General features: G+C 43.1%; 1 protein-coding gene across 2 annotated transcripts in view; it reads left to right on the plus strand.

The window, feature by feature from the left end:
* LOC118122046 (E3 ubiquitin-protein ligase RNF43) overlaps nucleotides 1-22,519 on the plus strand; it is an 83,537-nt gene that overhangs the window by 57,878 nt on the left and 3,140 nt on the right. Inside the window, exons 3-8 of one of the 2 annotated variants that reach the window (XM_035178456.2) lie at nucleotides 18,373-18,447; nucleotides 18,591-18,725; nucleotides 19,143-19,244; nucleotides 19,349-19,519; nucleotides 20,148-20,271; nucleotides 20,607-22,115. In XM_035178456.2, the coding sequence (XP_035034347.1) occupies nucleotides 18,373-18,447; nucleotides 18,591-18,725; nucleotides 19,143-19,244; nucleotides 19,349-19,519; nucleotides 20,148-20,271; nucleotides 20,607-22,115 (2,116 nt within the window). The remainder of the gene's footprint in view (nucleotides 1-18,372; nucleotides 18,448-18,590; nucleotides 18,726-19,142; nucleotides 19,245-19,348; nucleotides 19,520-20,147; nucleotides 20,272-20,606; nucleotides 22,116-22,519) is intronic. The other variant, XM_035178457.2, reaches the window with a different exon arrangement.

The raw sequence follows: 22,519 nt of genomic DNA on the forward strand, positions 1-22,519 counted from the left end.
TCTTCCAAGCGTACAAAAAAAACACACCGTAGCATTTTAACTGTTTTCAATATGAGATAAACCATAAATCACTGAATAAAAAGTTTGCAAACCACGCAGGGACATTTCAAAATCTGTTTTTCACTCATCTGAGCGAAAGGTACAAGCCTTTTTCTTCCTGTTATCCTGAGGGTCATATTCTTTATGCTCCCTGTCAGATCGGTTTACACTGCTTTGATCATCTCATCTTGAATGCAATTGCTTCAAAAGTGATGTAGAAAGTCGCTCTGGGCTTTCATTTTTCAGGCCTCCCTTTCTGTCAAGCTCTGACAAGTGTACCAAATATTATTTTCTCACTTTTCACTGCTGAGAGAAAGTGTCTTTCGACTGTTTCCTCCCTTCAGCATCGTTCCTTCTCTCTTCAGAGAAGATGAGACTAACTCACCACGTTCCACTGTTTGTGCCTGTTTGACCCGGACGACACAGTCTCTTCCCTGCCATTTCCTCTGCTGCTAAAGTTAGGCGCTGTCTCAGCTCGCCATATCACAGTGAAGATAACCCAGTAGGAAGTACTTAGCTTTGGGTCCAGCAGCCTAATGACTGCCTTCATTTCAGTCAGTGCACTCATTATGGTTCTTACTGTAGACATGATGTAATTTGTAGTTTGATAGCCATGTCTCTGAGGACAGTTGTATTTATTTTGTCTGTGAGATAGATTTCATTCTGACTGTAGAGGCCTCCAGTCCTCTCCCTCTTCTTCCTTTCAGATATTAAAAGGGAAGTGTCACCAACACACACACACACACACACACACACACACACACACACACACACACACACACACACACACACACACACACAGGGTTTTTAATAGAGCCAAACAATGGGCACCTTTGTCAGTTTGTTCCCTTATATCCACCGTCCTACACAAGCAGAATTCTATCAACCCCCACGCCCATCCACACTCCACGGCAAACAGTGGTAACATTGGCTGCAGTCAGCTTTTATCCTTTGCTGTTGTGACAGTACTGGTACTGCACTCTTGTATGTACAGTACATGTATCCACACACGTATACTAAATGTGTGTGGAGCAGCAGGCTTTCTAAATTAGTCAGTGTGTTAACATTCAATAGTCATCTTAAAAAATGACAGAAAAAGCTCATAGTGCACGTTTTATAGTAACACCTTTTTATTTATCCATTTCATTATTATTTTTATGTATGTAAGGAATTGTTATATAATATACATCCATGTTTCAAATGTATATTTTTGAAACATTTGTGTATTTTTCTTGAAACCTGATGGAACGGTGTGATATGACCTGAAGAAGAACCCATTAACTTTTGGAGCAGATTCGATTGTGGGGGGTGGATCCTGCAATTATTTATTTTTTTAACATTCTTTAACATTGAGATTTGCAATAGCTTAAGGAATTTTAGGAATTTCAATTAATGCAGAGATATTTATGAAAAAAAAACGTCACGCATAGAGTGCTAATATGTTGTAGAAGATAAACTCCTAACTGTGAAGAAGGCCAGTTTATACTTAGAGGTTTACACTTTGTTTTTAATCAGACCCTCCTCTCTTACTCGTGAAACTCTTTAAGGCAGCTTCAGCCCACTGTGGTTGGTTTGAGAGTGAAAAGCAGCAGCCTGTTCATGAGATATCTGCCGTGTCAGAAGTCCAAGGACAGGAAAACAGGGTGATAAGTCTTGCCTGTTGTCGTCACACACGCTGGAGTATGCTTTCCCATGGGACTCGGCCAAAGAATATTTTGGACGAGGAAGAGTCCTGAGCAACAGGAATGTTATTCACATTCCAGCCGCCAAAATTACCTTGGGTTGCTGCTTGTTCACCTCGGCCTGGGTGGGAGGGCTTGTACACAATTTCAGGAGGATTTTCTGCTCATTAGGTCCAGATAGTTGCTGTATTCATACTGCTCTGTGTTGTTGTTGTTGTCAGGTGTCCAGCCTTCACCACTCAAGCGGCTCTTTATCAGAGGGAAACCTGTTTTTTCCGCCAAGGTCACCAGATGGTTAAGGTGCAAGTTCGCAGACATGGATCTGTAGACAGGGGCGAGGAAGTAACTATGCTGTGCAGAAGTATATTTTTTTGTTCAATTGACTTTGTGAGCTGCTCAAAAATTAAAGTTCTTTCAGACATGTATTGAACTCCGGATAATCTCCTTACATTCACCGGAGGGACTGTATGTGAGAACGCAAATGTCCAAGTAAGAGGCTCCGGAGTTTCTCCTGCCAAACCCCTTTGTAAAGACTTCAGATAATGTCAGAGTGAGCCAGTGTGAGAATAGAGCGGTAGATCCTCCGGAGAATTCGCTGCGAGTGGCCTTGTTGATGATGTTTCTAACACGTGACAGGCACGAAACTGAAAAAGACACAAAAGGAATACAAATATCTCAGGATGAAAAAGCAAGGCTATACTCGTAGAAGACACTGACGAAGTTGTCAAGAGAGTGTTTGGTGATATGGTCCAATGCTTGTGTCTATGTATTATAAACAAGGGATCTTCACAGCGAAATCAATACATTATGTCCTGCGTATGCTTGCTGCACCATCCCTCACCTGGACGCTCCAGAGATTTCTGTGTTGTTGTGAACGCGTCTAAGCTGAGAACCGCCTTCGGTGTCGTTCTTGTGTAATAGGCAAACTCCAGAGAAGTCCGGACCCAATTGTGTGGACATTCTCCAGAGTTCACATCTGAAAACGGCTTTACAGTAATATGTCAGGTTTCTTTCCTCGATGGATGAAGTGCATTCTTCTCTTTCTGTGCTTTGCATTTCGCAGTCATGTGTTGGCTTTGTAAAAAAAAAAACAGTAGGTCTGTGTGCAGCAAAACAAGCACTGAATTGAATGTGTCTGTTCAGGTGAGCAGGTGGGAAACAAAAAGACAGGTGGTCACAGAATTTTCCGAGGATGGAAGGAATTACGTCCTGTTTTCTTGCCGAGGGGGAAGGAAAGTGGGTTGGGATGCTTGGTGATATATTTCTGACCTCTGGAGCAACAAGGTGAGTCTACACAAAGATAAATGGAGGAGGAATTAGAGGTAAAATCACTCAATGCCACGAGGAGGCTGTTAAAATCCATCACATGCCTGTTGTATGTTACCTCTGAGGTAGGTCCACCTCACCGCTGCATTCCTACATATCTCCAAAAACCACACTTGCTGGCCCAAGGCTGCTGCAAACTTGAGCGCAAGCGAGCGACCACATCTGTTTGTTTGTTTATTCAAAAATCAGTCATGCACAATTCCACCTGCAGCTGACAAGGAGCATTTTAACTGCAGGTCGTCAAGCTGAGAGGATCATCAACACAGTGAGACTTGAAAGTCCGGTGGTTAGAGAGGCCTTCGGGTCACAGCTAAACAGATGTCACCTTGACCTGCAGCGCCGCTGTCGTTCAGCTCAGTTCAGCGATGTCATCACTTCCACCAATGAGGTGTGAATGATTTGCAGAAGGGTCTGCTCTCTGCAGCGCACTATGCACTCATCCTGTCACCTTAAATAGGTGGAAAATTCTCCAGCCTAAAGGTGCAAGTGCTACTTCTGGAGGATATTTTCAGCAGCATTAACACGCGTCCCAGCTGCGGCTGCTGTTCTCATCCACATCTCTCGTTAGTTTCTCGGCTAATGCCAGCGTTGCTAAGCTAAACATTGACTCTGAGCTGATGGCAAACTGTCCTCCCCACACATACGGACAATGTGGGAGATGTGTCGCTTGCTGTGAGAGGAGATTTTCAGATGCTGGCTGTCTTTTCCCAGTGGCTGCATGGCCATTAGCAGAGTGTTGCTCCCGCTTTCTCACTTTTCTGCTCTTCCTCGTTTCTGGCTCTGCGTGGTTTAGTTTGTCAGCAGCATCACCACAAAACTTCCAATACACAAACAGTGAGATGTCCGCTGTGCCACTTTGTGGGAAGTACCTCTCCAAAATAGAAGCTGGAATATCACATGCTCGTGTATATATGTTTGGATTGCAAAATATGCCCGCCTTAATATTTTGTACAGAGCACTGTTTTTCTTATGAAAAGTGAAGAAAGTGTGAATTGTTCCCAATTCAGTTTCACAAATTTTCAATATTTTTAAACATAAAGGAACTTAGTGAATTTAGTAAATATGTATATTTATTTAATTGAACTCTACATTTCCAGTTCAGTTGAATTAAAATTATGATAAACTAATTCAATGCTCACTTAAATATGTAAATGTTATTATTCGTCTATTAAATAAAAATGCTATACATAATATTTCTTTAATAGTATTCATGTTGTAATCCTTTGTCTTACTTTTTGGATAGTCATGCTCTAAGCTTTAAGTTACACTGGTGGGGTGTTATAAGTTGAGCATTGTGCTTTAGCCTTGTTAGTTTACATTTGAGCAAACTAAGACCATTATATTATGATTGAGTGGAGCAGCTCATGTGTGCACTGAGGTCGTAGATGCACAGTGAACTATCACAAGATTTTTTTTGATGCAGGATCAAACTTTTTGAATTTAGAAATAGCAGCGTTATGACTCTGAGAAGGTGTATGACTTTCTGACGCAAATGACCTTTGTCTCAAGCCCTTTTTCCACTGTTCAAAAAACCCACAAACACCCACTAAAATCTGGCTTTTGTCTGCAATGAGAATGGATAAAATCAGCATCCACGATGGAAACATGACATCTGGGTGAACGCTCTAATTTGACAAGGCAGCGAGGTGAGAAGCGCCTCAGTTGTCAGTGCATTCTTGATGTTTAAGACGACACACTGGGGGTGAATAAAAAACAGAAATGTAAACTTCTCTTTTGGCAATGGGAAAAGAGTCATCCGTTATTTAAAAAATCCAACTAACTTTCCGTTGTTTTTAATACACCTGCATGAACCTCCCTCTTTCACATCATACAGCTCCTTTGCCTCTCTACCTCTGATGATATGGAGGTTTTCATAATAAAAGCAGTGCTAACAGTAATGAGGGTTAGTTGTTAACTCCTTCTCAATCCTTTTACACTCTTGTTGACTCTTGCAACTGAGGAAATGGAAAAGGAATACAACAGTTGTATTTGTCACTGTGATTGAACAGTTGTTGATGTCAAGCTGTTTTAACTTTATTAATCTTTTCACATCAAATTAACTTAACTGAAATCAGTAGTTGCCCATTTTCAGGAGATGAGATGGTGAATTATTCAGCTGAAATTCAGTTAGCTTACATTGTTTGAAATGTTTAAACTCAAGTTGAACTGGTTTGAATGCTTTACAGTTCGTGGTAATGGGGTAATTTATGTTTAACCTCAGCTGTCTGACTGGCACTAATGAAGCCTCAAGAAGGGAGAGAATCATTTTTCTCACAAGCAATTGTGTGTTTGTGATTTTGCACACACACCTACAAACATTTTTACGTTGGCCCATGTGAGCGTCTACGCACGCAAGGCTGCTTATCTGCTCCCCCAGGGCGAGCACGCCGCCGTCTCGCAGAGCTGCTCCTGGCATTCGAGAAAGCATCTCTAGGCATTCTTAAGGCGGCACATCTCTCACTTGTCACTTCAAAGGGAGCGTGTGGAGGTCAGGGTTTCATCAGACTGTTGTCGGCGCTCGGCACAGATGATCTGAGAAGAATGCATACCTAAAAATAGAATGCCATGTCATGCTCATAAGGAGAGATGGAGTCCAGATGATGCAGTTCGGTGCCAGATTGCTGCTATTAAAATACCGCCATCATCCCAAAGGGTTGGGAGACACCTCGAGCTGGCTGCAGGAGTGTCGTGTGTGGGGGGGAGGTGATGGTGTGGTCGCAGCTTGATGATGAGTTGGGGTGAGGGAGGATGTGTGAAAAGTTGGGACAGCTGCCGGAGAGTGCAACTTTTGCGTCCTTCCTTATCAGATCAATGTTTTGGGAGCGTTACTGGTGAGAGTCCATCCCTGGTCCTCAATCTGCCTACAGAGCTGAAGATGTTTTTCCACACGGGCACAGCAAGTTTAGCATCATATGATGAGTGCTTAGTGGCCCTGCAGTTACAACTGTACTATATCACTGCCTCTCCCTGATGAATGAGACGTTCATAGGGCAGTAACGTATTATTACTGCAGTATTGCCGCTTTGATCTCGCAGCAGTTTGAACCCTGGAGTTTTTCAGAGGGGCGGCTTGTCGGAATAGCTTTGCAGACGGGATCGGGCCTGGTCTTGCCCCGGTTGTGGGGAGAGCAGGCCTGGAGGTGTGCAGAGGCGCTAGCATGCAGGAAAACCTGACTGCACAGGCATCACGCTGCCGTCTCGAGGACCGTTGGTTCCCTGTATTTGAATAACATCGACGGAATAATTTATCATCATATGATTTAAACTGATGTGTCTGATTTTCCTTCATTTCCTCTGTCGGGAGATTCATGGTGCCTCCACCTGCTGTAGAAGCTTTTATTGAGAGGGAGGGTTTTATCGTTGCAGACCCTTAATGTGAAGGTGCTGCCCTTGGATCCCTGCTCAGCGCCAGGACATTCCTCCATTAATGACAAAGGCGAATGGTATAAGCCTCATGGTGAAACATGAAGAGGCAGAGGCGAAGGGAACAGAAGGCAGGAGAGAGTCGGGAGAGGTGGAGAGGTGAATGGGTTGATTCGGAGGAGTGGCAGGCGAGGCCAGAGGGCGATCCGCACCAGTCCTGTCTGTCTATACCGCTTCAAGGTCATGTCTAGCAGGTCAGAAACAGGACTGTTGACAGGAAAAAATGTGTTGCTTTGATTTAACCCTCTGACGTCTTTCGCCCCACTTCTTCATCCCCGCCAGACCCCCGCTCTCTGCTGCTCCCCTCTGTTTACCGAGTTCTCCTTCCACCCTCCCATCCTCCATGGCTTCGTCTGGCACATCCCAGCGCCCATTGTGCAGGCTGAGCCGCTGGCCCTCTTTAAGATCTGCATTAGAATGTTGTTTTTATATAGCAGCAAGCGGAGGCATGTGGAGTCTCTTTTGAACTGCTCGGCAAACAGATGGAGGTTTTCACGCTGCCTTTATGAGATTAAGTGAAACATTCCCATTAAAAAAAAGACATTTCCCCCCTGTCCCTTCACCCACCACTGTCTCACTTTCTCCCTGTCTTCTCTTTCTTCATCTGTCTCTTTTCCTCTCCCTTTTTTGTGAGCTCTGGCTCGCCGCAGGCTTGGGCAAGGGCACGCTGCTGCTGAAAGTAAAGTGCAAAGAAGACAGGTTTGTGTTACCAATAACTACTTCCCCAGGCAAGCGAGAGAGCACTTTGCATTTCCAGGGGTTTAAAGCGAAGCAGCAAACAGGTCTTGTGAGTCCGACACTGCAGGCGGAGGGAGTGAGCTCTTGTTTTTCCTCTGCAGTATGAACCTGTTTAACTCTGACTCAGGTTGGTTACAGTGCCAACTGCCCCCTCACTTGCTTTTAACAGGGGTTTGACAAAACAGACTCACAGGGCAGACAGTGTGCCTCTACAGTATGGAATTCACCCAGAATACAATGAGACTAGTTATTCTTAAGCATTAAATGCCCTAAAGCTATCAAGCGGGTTTTTATTATTTTTATTATTATTATTTTTTTATGTTGACCCACATTTTATAAGGATGGTGTTCTGGATGCCAATTCAAATCCAAAAGGTCAGACTGTGGTGTACATGTCAACTTACACACGAACCTTGTTTTGGTAATGAGTAAACGCCATCCTTATGTTGGGTGATGGTGATGAAGCTGCTAAACTTACATTCAGAGGCCTATGAACCAACATGTCACTCTTTATTTTTCAAGGCACACTTTTTTCTTCTTTTTTTTTTCCTTTAATTTATTGTCCCATAGGGAAATTTGTCTTAGGCCAAAGTGCTACAGCAGCTGCAGAACAGTACATGGTACAACAAACAACAACAAAAACACAGTACACAAGGAAGGATACATACTTGTGCTGTAGCTGAAGGGTTGTTGGTCAGTTGATCAGACTGAAATATTTGAACAACCATCATGAAGTTTAGGCATTCATGTTCCTCATGAAGGGGGGAATTCTGTTGACCTTTGGTGATCGCCTGACTGTTGCTCTAGCGCCACCTCGAGGCTCACATTTGTGTTTTAGAGTGGTAAGTGTCAACAAGTGGATGGATTTTCATGAATTTCTTTTGCTCAGACATTCCTTTTCCCCTCAGGATAAATTTTCAGTGACTTTGGTGATTCCAAAACCTTCATCTGGCATCATTGTCAGGTAAATTTTTTTTACTTACGACCAAAAACCAGTAAAACTACCGACACTCGTATTTACCTTTGTGCTTATTGTGTTAGCATGATAACATGGTTTCATGCTAAATATTCCTGTGACATAAGCATGTTAGAGTTATATGTATGAATATACTTGTGAACAGTGGGGAAACATAACAACAAGAATACTTCTTTTCTATTCTATTTCTATATATTTGATGTTTTTTTATACATTTAGAGATATATTATAATATTATATATATTATATTATATTATTGTAATGTTTATATTTTAGCCTCTTATCATTTTATTATAAATGATACATTGTTAACAGTCAACAGTATGTAAAACTGTTAATAAGCTCCACCTCTTCATACATAAATAATAATATTATTTTACATTAACATGACATATAACACTTTCGTTATATTTTTTATAATACTATTTCCAAAGTAATACATTGAAATATTACATTGAATGCAACTTTATTTATGCTACTACAATGTGGTGTAGAAAAGTAAAGGCTGTGGACACGTGTTCCACCAATGCCAGTAAATGATTTACATGCTGTTTTCGTCTTCTTTGTCAATGATTTGAATTTAAGAGGATAAAAACACACCTGTGCCATGTAGAAGCCTTGAAGTGTGAACTAGTAAAATCAGTTGTTTCTCTCTGTATGTTTATATCGACTATGAGCATTGAAGATGGGGCAGGTCTGATTTTCATAAACAACTTTCCCTTGTCTATGTGAAATGTGATTTGCACTGATTCGCAGTAGTTGTGCAATGGTAGAAACGTGTGATATTCCTGAAATTTCAAATCAAAGTCTTTATATATATATATCTCCCTCATTTACAGGCAGCGTTAGTCGTCAGTAGTGTGTGTACATGTGAGTGTGCGTGGATGTGTGTGTGTGTGTGTGTTTGCTCTGCAGAAAGACATGGCTTACTGCACGGCCTGTTCCAAGAATGAATTCCTGGAGGCTTACAAGGGCTGTTGAATGAGATGGAGGGCTCAGGGCAGGAATGATGGGAGAGCGGGAGAGAGAGAGAGGGAGAGCGGGAGGGGGGGGGAGGCTGCTGTACACTATAGGAGGGGTGTCAGGCTCTCACTTACAGGCCTGATTAAATAACAGGATGCTTTATGAAAACAAGAACATTATCTGCCTCTTAAAAGGCCGGGAAAGGCCCTCTAATTGGCTTCCCCCGAGACTCTGCGTTGCCGCCCGTTGGTGAGAGGAAAAGAAAATCCTCTGTCAGCCACAGACTGAGAGATTTCATACAGGACACTTTTCCCTCTAAGTTTTACTTTCATCAGCACTATAGGAATGTATCATCACACTGATACCGAGGCTATAAAAAGGGCGTCCTTCGCCACTCAAAGGAGGATTATTCCCACCTGAATCTCTTCATTGGGTGCAATACAAACAATAAAAGAGATAGTTGCTGCTCTGTGGAAATCAGACGGTTTCTCATGTGGGACCTTTCATAGCCAAGTTTTTTTTTTTTTTTTAAGAAGTGAGAAGAAAGTGTTGGAGGTGGGGTTCGGTATGTTTATGTTCCCCCACTAGATCAGAAGAGTCTGTACATCCAGGGATTTAACTCCTGTCTTTACATTTCACTCGCTGCCATCACATCCAGGTGGTTGACTTAATTATACTTATTAAAGTCAAGTGATGCCATAATTAAGGTATATCATGATAGTCAACACTGTGATTAATTTTAGAACAGTTTCATATGCGTAGGCAGCTTTAGTTATGTGATGTCAGTGTGGCAGCAGTCAGTGTTGGTAAAACACCGTTGGACTGACAATGTGAAAAACTATACTCTGACTCTGGTGTTTTTCAATTCATTTCTTTCTGGAGAAGCCAGGTCTGTGGTTTTGGGAAATCCTAACTTACAGTGCCAAACATTCAGAAACAGAGCTCTCTCCCATTTCATAACAAAATCAAACAGTATGTTACAAGTTCACACTTTGTTATCAGATGTATTTTTATAAGCTTTTGTGCAGTTGGTCGGACAAAGTAAGACATTTTAAAATGTCAGTGTGGGCTCGTGCTTACATTTTATACACGAAACAACCTCCGCCGAGGAGGTTTTGTTTTCATTTGAATTTGTTTGTTTGTGTGGTAGTTAGCAGGAGTACGCAAAAACTACTGGACAGATTAGCACGAAACTTGGTGTAAGGATACAATATGGGTCATGAGAAAATCCATACAATTTTGGTGAAGATCCAGATCAGGGGGCGGATTCAGGATTTTTTTGTTGTTGCTTTATTTAACATTGTGAGATAGGGCATTATTCACCATTTTCTGTGATTTCTCAGTGAATAATTCATGGATCTTGAAAAATCTGGTATGTTTAGATGAACATATTTATGAGTGTGTGCAATATGGTGCAGATACTTCATTTAATTATTTTCAGCCCAATTGTATAACATATTTTGTTGTGTCTTAATATTCTCATATTCTAGTCTCTGTATAGAATAATGTTGAACAATGTTTAACAAAGCATCAATGCCCATTTTTATCTTTTTTCATTATTTCTTCCCTGTTTTCACACTGCATTATTCATATGTTTATGTAAAACATATTTTTTAGCCTGGATAGCTAAGCATGCTCACACTACTTAGTTTGCTAAAACCACTCTCATCGAGCTGGGTTCAAAATAATAGTTTGGTATTTTGGGAAATACATTTATTTGTTTTCTTGACAATTGTTCGATGAGTGAATTGATGGCAACATTATTATATTATAAGCTACAACCAGGAGGTAGTGAGCTGCTGTGTGTGTGTGTGTGTGTGTGTGTGTGTGTGTGTGTGTGTGTGTGTGTGTGATTGAGGGCCTCTCAGCTCCATCATCACGGCCGTCGCTGGCGGCCACATCAGTCTCCTCTGCCCCCGAGGGTGCGGCACTTGATGCCCAGCTCTTTGATGTTTCCAGGATGTGTTTAGCAAACGGCAGTGTATCAGATGACACTGGTCCTTCTCTGTCGACCTGTGTTTTGCATTTCCAATGCGTCACAGGGCAGCCAGTCCCTGCTAACAAGGGGGGGGGGGGTGAGAGACAAGGAAAGTGGGAAGAGGAGGGGTGAGCTTCAATACTGTGAGTTCTCTGAATGACCCCTCTTACCTCCAGACAGCCCGCTCAGGTTCATAACTTTTTCCAGTATGTGTGTCTCTCTCTCCTCTGCAAAACAGTGAGTGTGCGTGTGAGTGTGGCGTGTGCGTGTGTGCATGAATGCGTGTGTGTTTGTGTGTGTGTGTGTCAGGATGAATGGGAGACAGCAGGAGGAGGAGAATGTGATTCAGGTCCACCCCCTCAGGCTCAATACTTTTCCTGAGAGCGTAGAATCTGCTCACCTGCCCTGACTTGTTTGCCCCCTCTCTCTCTCTCTCTCTTGCCCCCACCCCTCCAGCAGCCCCACATCAAAGTACCCCTGTGAGTAATGGATACCCAGCACCGGCCACACCCTTCCCTCCTTCCAACCAACTTAGCTGCCACACAGCCAGTGGCAAGCACCCGGCAATCAAGCAGCGCGGACATACAAACACACACATACACACACATGCAGCAATTATTCACACACAATCGTTCCCAAATATCAAACAAAATGGACACAACATTTAAAGCGAGGCTGTGTTATTTTTCATGTAAAATGTTAAATGAATATCAGTGAGAGAATTTAAACTCTTCCTGACCCATATTTGTTTGTTTATGTTCTTTACAAAAACAATTCTAAATAATTTTAAATAAATTACATAGAAGTGAAACAAAATAATATAGGTGAAGGATGACAAACCACTGAGCTGCTGAACCTGCGTTTTGGTCTGGTCAACATACATGTGATGTGTACACGTATGTCAAAAAGCACAAACAACACTAACCCCACAAATGTATTTATTTAATATTAAAGAGCCCTACTGTAGTACCAGCAGGATTTTTTATCAGGTTACAGGATTAATACTCAAAAAAACTAAATCATTCCTGGGTTCTCAATTGTCCATTTGAGTTTTGTGATTTGGTTACTAATATATAATACGATTAAATATGTTAGCGATGGGCCACTTACATTGTTTGTGTGTAAGGCGTTCAAATCCCTGAATTTCTTCTCTAGGCTACACAAAAAGCTAAATAAGGGTAGTCATGTTTGTTTTTTCACTTGTGCAAATGCAAGGCAGAGGTCTTCGTGGGTCACTGACTCTCTGTTGTAACTTGAGATCTGATTCAAGTTTATCCAGGTCCAATTATTCTCAATTAAATCTGATAGGGCAGGTTTTCCTTTTGTTGCCATGAGTCTGACACACAGGTCTGTGCCTCAGTACTATTGAAACCTGAGTATTTGGACAATTCAAATACTTTAATAATCATTAGATTTGAATGGATGTAAACTTCTAAGCCTTTTTGATGTTATATTGGTTAGAAAATGATCTACCGTGTGTTTATCATCAGGTTAGGCACAACGTTTTATGGTGAAGGAGGTGCAAACACAACTTATTATTATACACTGGTCTTTGAAAATAAATAATAAAACAGCCCTGCAATAAATCCTTTCTTAACGAAGATTAGATTTTATTGAGTCCATTGGTTTATTGTTATGGTCATTTTGAAGGCTACAGTACAGTTTCCGGTGCCGTTGTACAGGGTTATTCTGAGATGTGTTCCTAATGTTAAACTTTCAGTTCATTTCATGAAAACATCGACTATAAAGTCTTCATTGCAGATAAACCAGGTAGGATGAACACAACGTTTTCTAACTTAATTCTGTCCCATAGACTGTTTATAAAAAGCTACAAAGTCCAGCACACAAAATAAAAAAGTGACAATATATTCTAGAACTGTTTGAGGAGGACAGTGAATAATTCTGAAGTAGCTAATGGCATTAACACAGGTCAAACAAACAGGCAGGTTTAGAACAGGCACTGCACTACTTTTTATAAATGTAATTGACAAAATATTTAGATTGCTCTTGTGAGCATGTTAGCATGCTGACGATAGCATGTAGCTCAAAGCATCAACACGTGGCAGGAAACTCTCAGTGTTGATTAATGATTAGCAGGTTGTCGCTTCACTGAGAAGTTAACATGAGGTGAGTCAACTTTGTACCACGGACACATGATGGCGATGTTCATGCTGTCATCAAATAAAAGCTAAAGCTGACCAGCAGGGCAAGCCTCCTAACTGATATGATATGCTCCCAAATCATTGTCACCAGTCATCGTTACCCCCTCGGCTGCCTCCGGCTGCTCCTCATTTAACCATGCGGTGTTGTTCCAGTGCCTCAGTAATGGTTCCAGTGTGCCAGGCCGCTCAGGAGAAATGACAGAGCAGAGTCTCGCCCTCAGACCTGTAGGCCCGGAGCTCTGTACTCTGTCATTAGACGCTTTAATGCTGCAGCAGCACCACAGCGTGCTCGCCTCCCTCCTCTCCCTGTCCTTTTCTTTTTTCTTTACCTCTTTCACTCTCACTCCTTATTCCCACACATATTATTCCATGCTATAATTTAGTCATGGTGAATGAGAGTCACGCTGGGAAACCAGACCAACTGGGTCCCCACAAGTAAAGTTAGACCTAGTTAAACAGGGTTCAGCATCATCATGTTTTAGGAGGGTTAGGAGGAGTTTTCAGAGCCCAGGAAAGTTTTCTGTCCTGGTGTGTGGTGCTTTGTAATTAACTGCAATAAAGATTTTCAAAATAAAAGCAGCAAAAAAAATCATATTATAGGAACAACTGAAACATGTCTTTAAAGCAACAGTTTCAATAAATTTCTCGTAACATTCATGTTCTTGTTAGATTTTTTTTCTTTCTTTTTCCATCTTCTGGTGGAAATGTTTCACAGATTCTTTTCAAAATATGAAAAATGTCAATGGCTCAATTTGCAGATAAATATTTGAGCTCTTGATTTGTGGTCACTGCTACAGTTTATGGCCTTTTATTGTATGACTCACATAAAACCCACTGTCAAAAGTCAAAGGTTATGAAGCTACTGGGTCACTTTGTTCTGTAATCATAATTACAGAATAATATAACAGATGTTTCTCCGAGGTAAGACCGAATGCGTGTATTTGTGTGTAACATTATCATTATTGCCCTGTCCTTTTCCTCCCTGTTACGTCGGAACTTGGCTGCAGATGAAGGCAGGTAGCCGCCGGCTGGCCCGGCTGTGCCATCCGCACCACATTAAACTCACGACAAACACTGTGGCATTAACCAGCAGAGCAATCTTGTCAGGCGATGGGGAAAAAAAGCTTGTCCCTTCCCTCATGTGAAATAAAGTCATCACAGCAGCGTAGTTTGTTTCTGCTCGGTCGGGAACACACTGTGATGCCAGGCCTGGCTCACACACACCGCACTTCACCAGCGATGTAAACAAACAGCGCTGGCTGCCTGGCCCCAAGCAGGCCACCCACTGCAGGTGGAGCAGATGCTTGATTGGTCTGTTTTTATGAATCTTTGCTTCCTGTCAGCTGCTGGAGTTTTTTTTTATTTCAACTCTCTTGATAGCAAATGCTTTGATTTGTAGAAACATGAAATACTATTGGTGAGAAGTGATGCAGAAAATGTGGAACATTCAACCAACTTACCCCATAAGAACAAGAACCACTTTTAACAGAGCTTTGATCCATGCTCATGGCCTTCATCAGCAGATGGAGTTTACTTTAGTTTAGTTTTAGTATAGCAGGAATTAAGTATGCAGTGTGCCACACAAGTTAAAGAGTAATGCTTTAAATTGTGACCTAACCCTACAGCTTATAGTTTTTTCCTATTTATCTTTATGTACCAGTACCGTATGTACTAATATGTATACATAAGTCCAAGAGATGAATACATACATACACGTAAAGTTCGGAAATGTGGGCTTAACAATCTGGGAACTTAATCTCTACATAAATAATCAATTATTACAGGCTACACTCTGATTTACTGAGCAACAGTATAAAATATAGAGCACTTATACTTTAAGTATTCATAACCAGTTATTACAAAAATTACTTTAAATTGATGGGAAACACACTGTAAGTTGTGGGTTGTGATTTAAAGTGTTTCTAAGTCAGTATTCATTTTGTAAAACACATGTTTTTTTTGTGTGTGCTGTGTAATAGCACCAAAAAAGTCAAACTGTGTGTGTGTGAGAGTGCGTGCGTGCGCTCGCGCATGCATGTGTTTGTGACCTCACGGTGCCTCTTCCTATCTCTGTGCCCTCAGGTGTGTTTATGTTTGTGTCAGCAGCTCTATATGAACCTGGTTCTCCTCCTCCTCACTGAAATAATCCCCACTCAGTGTCACAGAACTCTCAGCAGAACGTCCTCCCCTCCTTCAAAAGCCCGACAGCGATAAAAGTAGCAACACTCCATTGTGGCCTGTGCATTGTTTGTTAGTTTCCCAGTGATGACGTCTGCACTGTTCAGCTCAGCAAACCACAGTCATTTCCGACGCCGCAGTTGTTTTTCCTGAAATGCCAAATATTGTCTAGTCATGTCTGTTTCAGTTCCATCTAGAACAAAAGCGGAGATGTTGAAACACTTAGTCTTGTTAGCGTCCGAACCTGCACTTTTCATCGCAGTGTTAAAAGTTAAATATATCACCCATTAATCATGTAATGAGATCTCTCAGGCCTCTTTCAGGTCTGTGGCTCAGTTGAGGCGTATGTCTCTGCAACCACACTGTGGTGCCGCTACTGCTAATACTGTGATATAATAAGACCGCAGCAGCAGCCAGTAGAGACATATAGGATGATATATTCTCGAACTGGCCGTTGTTAAACTGGACTGTAGTAGGCTATTTGAGAACTCTCTTTTGTGTGTGTGTGCTACTGTACTTATATCTTAGTGAGAACCATTTTAAGCATAGACCCTACAGAGTGAGGACATTTTTGGAAAGTGAGGACATTTTGGCCAGTCCTCACTTCTTCAAAGGGCTGTTTGAGGGTTAAGACTTGGTTTTAGGGTTAGAATTAGGTTTGGGTCAGGGTAAGGGTGAGGCCTTTACTTGTGATGGTTAAGATTAGAGTAAGGGGCTATGGAATGAATTATGCCAATGAGTGTCCTCACTAAGATAAAAGTACAAACGTGTGTATTTGTGTGTGTGTTGCACCACAAGAGCGGGCTTTCCTGCATTTATTACCACCACTACAGGACGTATTGGGCACAGCGCTGCACAGAGAACTTTTGAACCCCAGGTAAAGCAAAATCCCACATGTCAAAGATCCAGCTTCTTTTTTTCTTCCTCTCCTCTGTGACCACACCCCATTTAGACCCACGCACGGACTACATTTACTGTTCCGATGAAAGGCAGAAAAAAAGCTACTGCTCGAGAGCTGGAAGCCAGATCAGAGGGGATATGATGAATTCTTATTTGACCTCTCCCTGACCACTGATACTGTGGCCTTTGAATACCAACTGAGGTTCAGTGGGACAATGTTACATACTCACAACTGCACAAAAACACACACACATCCATATTGTGTGCACATACACATGGCAATTCAGAGTACACATTGCTTTGAGGGAATAAATAAAGCAGGGGTACGCTTTAGATATTTTATGTATACAAAGGAAAAGTCAGATTCTTCCTTGTCATGTGTCGACTTTCTCTTTCTGAAGTGTTAAAAACTGATCCTAGGTCAGTGCCACCACTCCACAATAGAGTGTTTTCCCATTAACTTGATTAATGGATGCTGAGTGATGCTTTTACCTGATTTGCTTTTGTGTGTGGGAGGGTGCACACTTTCCTGTCCTGGTGCCTGGAGAATTAGGCGAGGAGTCACGGTTTAGTGTTCTGTTTGACCTGGGTGATTAGGTGTTTAAACGTGTGTCTGCTCCTTCTGTAGCGATGGCAGATGCCAGACGCTTGAAAGCTCATGATTAGACACTGATGAAAAGGCTGCTGTTTGTTTTCTCTTCGTCTTCTGGTGATGCTGGCGAAAGCATTTCTGGGATTTTTGTAAGAGCCTGCTGACAACAAAAACAACATTCAGGCGAAAATAGACAAAATAGCAGTGGCAGCACACACACCCACACACACAACACATAAAGTATGCAGGGACCGCAGCCTTTAGAACTGAAAATATCTTTATATGTATTATTATACACACTCAAAAAACTGAAACCATTAACCAGCAGACACACAAAAATGTTTCACTGACTTACTGGCTGTCCTGCTGATCAACTTGTCTGAGGCGCACTGTTTCTACAGCACTTATACATTTTGTGCAATTTGCAGCTTTCAGTAGAAAAATATAAATGTAAATCCCTGTTAAATACAATTCAATCTATGGGATGTTTAAGTGTAACCTCTGACTCGACTACTCTAATCTACTTGTACTATATAACACTGTGTTTTTTTTTTATTTACTGTCACTTGTGCTTAACTTGTTTTAATAAACAGTGAAACTGTACGTGACGACGTATATAAAAGTAGTAGCTCATATTGATGAAATGATGATGAAACACAGTGGAGCATTTAGAAGCTAAAGAATCAAAGCTTTTTCCTTGGGAGATGCAGGAGAACAAAACCTGAGCTACAAGCAGAGCAGGAATTGAACTTATCAGAAACATTGTGAATATTAATGTAGATCCACATCAGCTGGCTGTGGGAATAGGAAACTGTTGGCTCATACTATTGCATGTAAGTTACTACAACTTGATAATCAAATGGTAATTCGATGGTGTTTTGATGCCCCTATCCGGCTGTTTCCTAGGTTAGCAGGTTTTCAGCTTTGAATTATAATTGACACACTGTAAGACGACACAATTAAATGAATGAACATTTTCAGATCTTAATTCGAATACAAAATATCACTTATTTGCCTGGTAGACTTAATTGCCTCATCCTCTTTCAGTCACTCAGCATTTCTCCTTTTCACTCGATAATTCTCCACTGTTTCATTTAGCCGCTCTCTCCAGCATTAGACAGAGGCAGCAGATTAGTGTTGTGTTACTCCTCAAAACACTCTCTCTAGTCAGGGTGTCTGGCTTCCAGAGTCAGGTGGAAAAGCGGCAGGAGGAGCTGCACTTTGGTCTGTGTGGAAAGGCCAGAGGCTCGTGGCATGACTGCCACCTAGTGATGGTTTTAAGACACTGACACAAGTTTTTATCACCTGTCCACTGTATAGTCAACTGACCCCTCAAGGAGCAATGTCTTCTGTCACTTTGGTCCATTACAAAGATCACAGGAGTTAATGAATCCATCTGGTGTGTTGTTTCCTTCAGGCTCGCATGGCGCTGGACAAAGGAGCTCAGGCTGTTATCTTTGACGTCAGTGATGATGCCAATGCTGCTGCTGAGGTGAGTGTGTAGGCACAGCTACACCTTTAATAATATTAACATTTTAGATTAATTAGCATTGAGAAGATGGCCATTTTCTCCCACACTCATTATGATGTCTGTTTCTCCTCTCGCTTACACACCTGCTGGGACGACACACACAGCTGCGAGAAACAGACGCCCTTCCGCGACCAGTCGTGCTGGTGGAGGCCGAGCATGCAGAGGAGCTGATGGGTTTGGTCAACAAGAATGAGGAGGCCAAAGTTCGCATTGAGATCAAGGTGGAACAGTCTCGATGGGTAAGCACCGCCGCACACGCTCGTCTGTCATGATCTCTCATGAGCTGTGACTTTCCCTTTTAAATGGCTGGGAGAAGAATAAGGAAGAAACCCCTCTGGGAGGTAGCAGAACAGAAATGAAGCTGGGGGGAAATTTCACGTCCTGTTAGCTGAGGGGCCACTCGAGGCTCTGTGTTTAATGGTGGTTTGGTGTGAAATACATCAGACTTTATTGTGGACTGAGAGTTAGGATGCAAATGGCCCATCAAGCACAGAGAGGAGAGGATCAGAGACAGAACTTGATTTTTATATCCATGAGCCCAGGAGCATCTAGGATTTTCTTAACTTAATAAATTAACTAGATTTTAAATATGGAAAACTGTCGGCTTGACATTATTATAAATATTTGCTCTTTTTCCATCTTTTTTCCAATGTCAGCCCCATTATGACATGGGTATCCTGCTCACCATCATCTTGGCTATTCTCACCATCGTCTTAATCTTTGCCTTCCGTTACAAGTGCAAGTCCAACAGGACCTGGGTGAGTGAAACAATAATAGCATCAGTGGAAGTATCAAGTTTACAGACGCAGCTCAGTTGGAGGTCTTTCAATGTTTTTTCTAAGTCTCCCCTTCTTGCGTGCAGGACTCTGTCCACCAGCAGACCATGCGGGCCATCAATCGCCTGGAGACCAAAACCTACAACTCTCAGGGCTGCTCGGGCTCGCAGCGGCACCGGGCGGCCTGGGGCTCAGCCAGCAGCTCCAACTCGAGCCCCGTCTGTGCTATCTGTCTGGAGGAGTTCCAGGACGGGCAGGTAAGAGGAGAGAGGAACATGTCTGTGGTTAGTTACCTCCACCAGGGAGGTTATGTCCTCACCCCTGTCCATTTGTTAGTCTGTTGGTTTGTTTGTTTGTCTACAGGATTACGCAAAAGCTGCTGAATGAATTTCCACGAAACTTGGTTCATTGGGACACGAAAGAACTGATAAAATTTTGGCATGAATAACTTAAAATTATTTAATCATTAACATTGAAAGACAGGACATTTTTGGCAATATCCTAGTGAATGATACATTGATCTTAATGAAAATAAAATCAGGCATATTTAGGGAACTGATTAATGTGAGTGTGCCGATCCAAATAAAAATCTGGATCTATTCGATGTAAATGTGGCATCATAAGAGGGTGAGCTTTTTTCAGCCTATAACTACCACCGTTGTTTAACTGAGATAATGTGGATTCAGTGAGGAATCAACAGTTTTTCAGTAGTTTTAGAACTACGTCTAAATGAACATGACAGATTTGTTATGGATTTTACGGGAACTGCTGCGCCTTGGCAGAGTTATGCGTTCATCTGAGTGCCATTCTACTTACTTATTGAAATGTGCAGTTTGTTTTTGTCACATATTTTTAAATCTTACTTCTGTCTCCTTTTCTTCTCAGCACCTGAGGATCATCTCCTGCGCTCATGAGTTCCATAAAGACTGTGTCGACCCCTGGCTGGTGCAGCACCGCACCTGTCCCCTCTGCATGCACAACATCATGGGTGAGGACAAGCATATTTACAGTTAAGTTTTTCGTTTTTTTAATAAAAAGCCCCATCAAACTGTAGACTGCAAGGATATATATGTTTTCAATAACTGCATTAATCAACAAATCATGACACATTTCAAAATGATATGAACAGGCAGAATATAGAAGATCTTTTGCTTAAATGTTGAAATGTAGAATAACATTTTTTAAATATGTTCACACTTTTGTAAGTGACAATTTAGGTTTGTTTTAGACGTTTTACTGAGATTCAGCTCAGTGAACTTAATCTTGATAATTGCTCTATAAGCAGAGGTTACTGTTGTAGGTGTATAGTACTGTGTCGATTCTAATTGCTGCTGTAATCCACAGGGACAGAGCGGCAGCCCCAGAGGAGCAGACTCCAGCAGAGTCCAGAGCAAAGTCAAGGCTTCCTCCAACCTCAGCATTACAGCAGCCCACACAACCACCCTTTCCCTCAACATGCTATCCCCTTCTCTATGAGGCCCCACTATCCTCGTGGACCCTCTGGACCATATCCCTCTCTGGGCCACTATAGTGGCTCTTCTCCCATGGACACGCAAACTCTGCGTTTCCTCACCAGCAGGCCGCTTGGCCCTGGCTGTGGGTACCGCCTTCCTGCAGAGGGTCCCGGGAGGCCCCACAGGATTGGAGGTAACTGCAGGACGTCCACTCACCACTACACGCCTCGTCGCTCCTGCCACAACTATCGTTTGTCCTGTCCGACCCAGCGCAGTGCATCCTGCTCAAGACTGCATCACACTGCCTCTGGCACGCCACAGACCCGTGGAGCGCCTGCCCACAGTCGGCAGGATGAGGGCAGCTGCTCAGGTGGCAGCTACCACACAGAACGCAGTGGATATTTGGCTGACGGGCCAGCAAGTGACTCCAGCTCAGGGCCCTGCCATGGCTCCTCCAGCGACTCAGTTCTTAACTGTACTGACGTGTCCCTGCAGGGAGTTTATGGCAGCTGGTCCACCTTCCGTAGCTCTCTGAGTAGTGACTACGATCCATTTGTATATTTTGGGCCAGGTCCTGGGCGGGGCCCTCGGAGAAACAGCCTAGAGGCTGGTGCGCAAGCCCGGCCCAGGTCTCTGGATTCTGTGGTGAACAAAGCGGGCTGCCCTGAAGAACAGCCACAGACTGTGTTCAGCCACATCCACTACCACCGCCACAGACACCACCACTATGAGGAGGGGGAGCACAGCCAGGGCCCGAGCAGAGGCTCGGACGAGGAGCAGGGGGCCGCTGCTGCTGCAGCACCTGCTGCTCTTGTCCTGGACAAAGACTCACCTGTGGGCCCTGCTAAGCACAGTCCCTGCCAGTGCCCAAAGCCAGACCCCACAGATCGGCCCAGCCCAGGACAGGGAGAGCGTCATGACCATGACCCCAGCAGTCCCTCAGGACCTCCTGTCCTGATGTCCCCGATCCCCTTACAGCTCCAACCCCACTGCTGCCACCAGGGACATGGACACCCCCCCGCTCCTCTTGGGCGAGTTGGTGGCTGTGTTCTTGATGGCCCCTCTGTTCGCTTCCACCAGAGCCTGGATCTGCCGGATGACCGTAGCATCCACATTCACTACGGCCAGGGCCCAGGCTTCTGCTGCTCTCCCCCCGAGCTGCACCCGGCTTTGCTCCCCGTGCCCCTCATTCTGGACTCCGGAGGGATGGAGGAGTGGCCTTGCTGTGCCGGGGCCCATGTCGTGTGGCAAAAACGGGTGCAGCAGGCTCGCTCAGAGCCTCAGCTACTGGGGCCTGGGACTTCTATGGACAGGCCACCCTGCAGGCTCCACCACGGGCCTGCTGCTGACTGCAACACAGACATTTGTTTATACTGCCAAACATTACACCACAATCAGGGTGAGTGTCTCACTTATTTATCTTTAATAACATGACCAGGTGTCAAATGATAGTTATTTCTTATTCACACTTTAATAACACATCTTGTAAGATCTTGGAAAAATGAATTTACTACATCAAAAAGTTGTCAGATCATGAAATGCTCAAATCAAAATCTGAAATCCTTTTTCCTGAGCTAAACCCACCTCAATTAGCCAACTGGATTATTATATGCTGTAGGGTATGTACAACTTTGATATTTGGTATCTAGGCTCCTTAAAATGAAACAGCAGGCTTAACACAGCACAGAGTGAGGAGTGCCAACAATAACTGTGTAGCCTCAGAGTCTATGGGTGGATGTAGGGTAGAGGTGGTGGCTTTTAAAAAGCTATGTCAACAGCAGCAACAGTAGCAGCATAGTTTTC

This window comes from Hippoglossus stenolepis, chromosome 15 (assembly GCF_022539355.2).
Source record: "Hippoglossus stenolepis isolate QCI-W04-F060 chromosome 15, HSTE1.2, whole genome shotgun sequence".
Classification (NCBI taxonomy): domain Eukaryota; kingdom Metazoa; phylum Chordata; class Actinopteri; order Pleuronectiformes; family Pleuronectidae; genus Hippoglossus; species Hippoglossus stenolepis.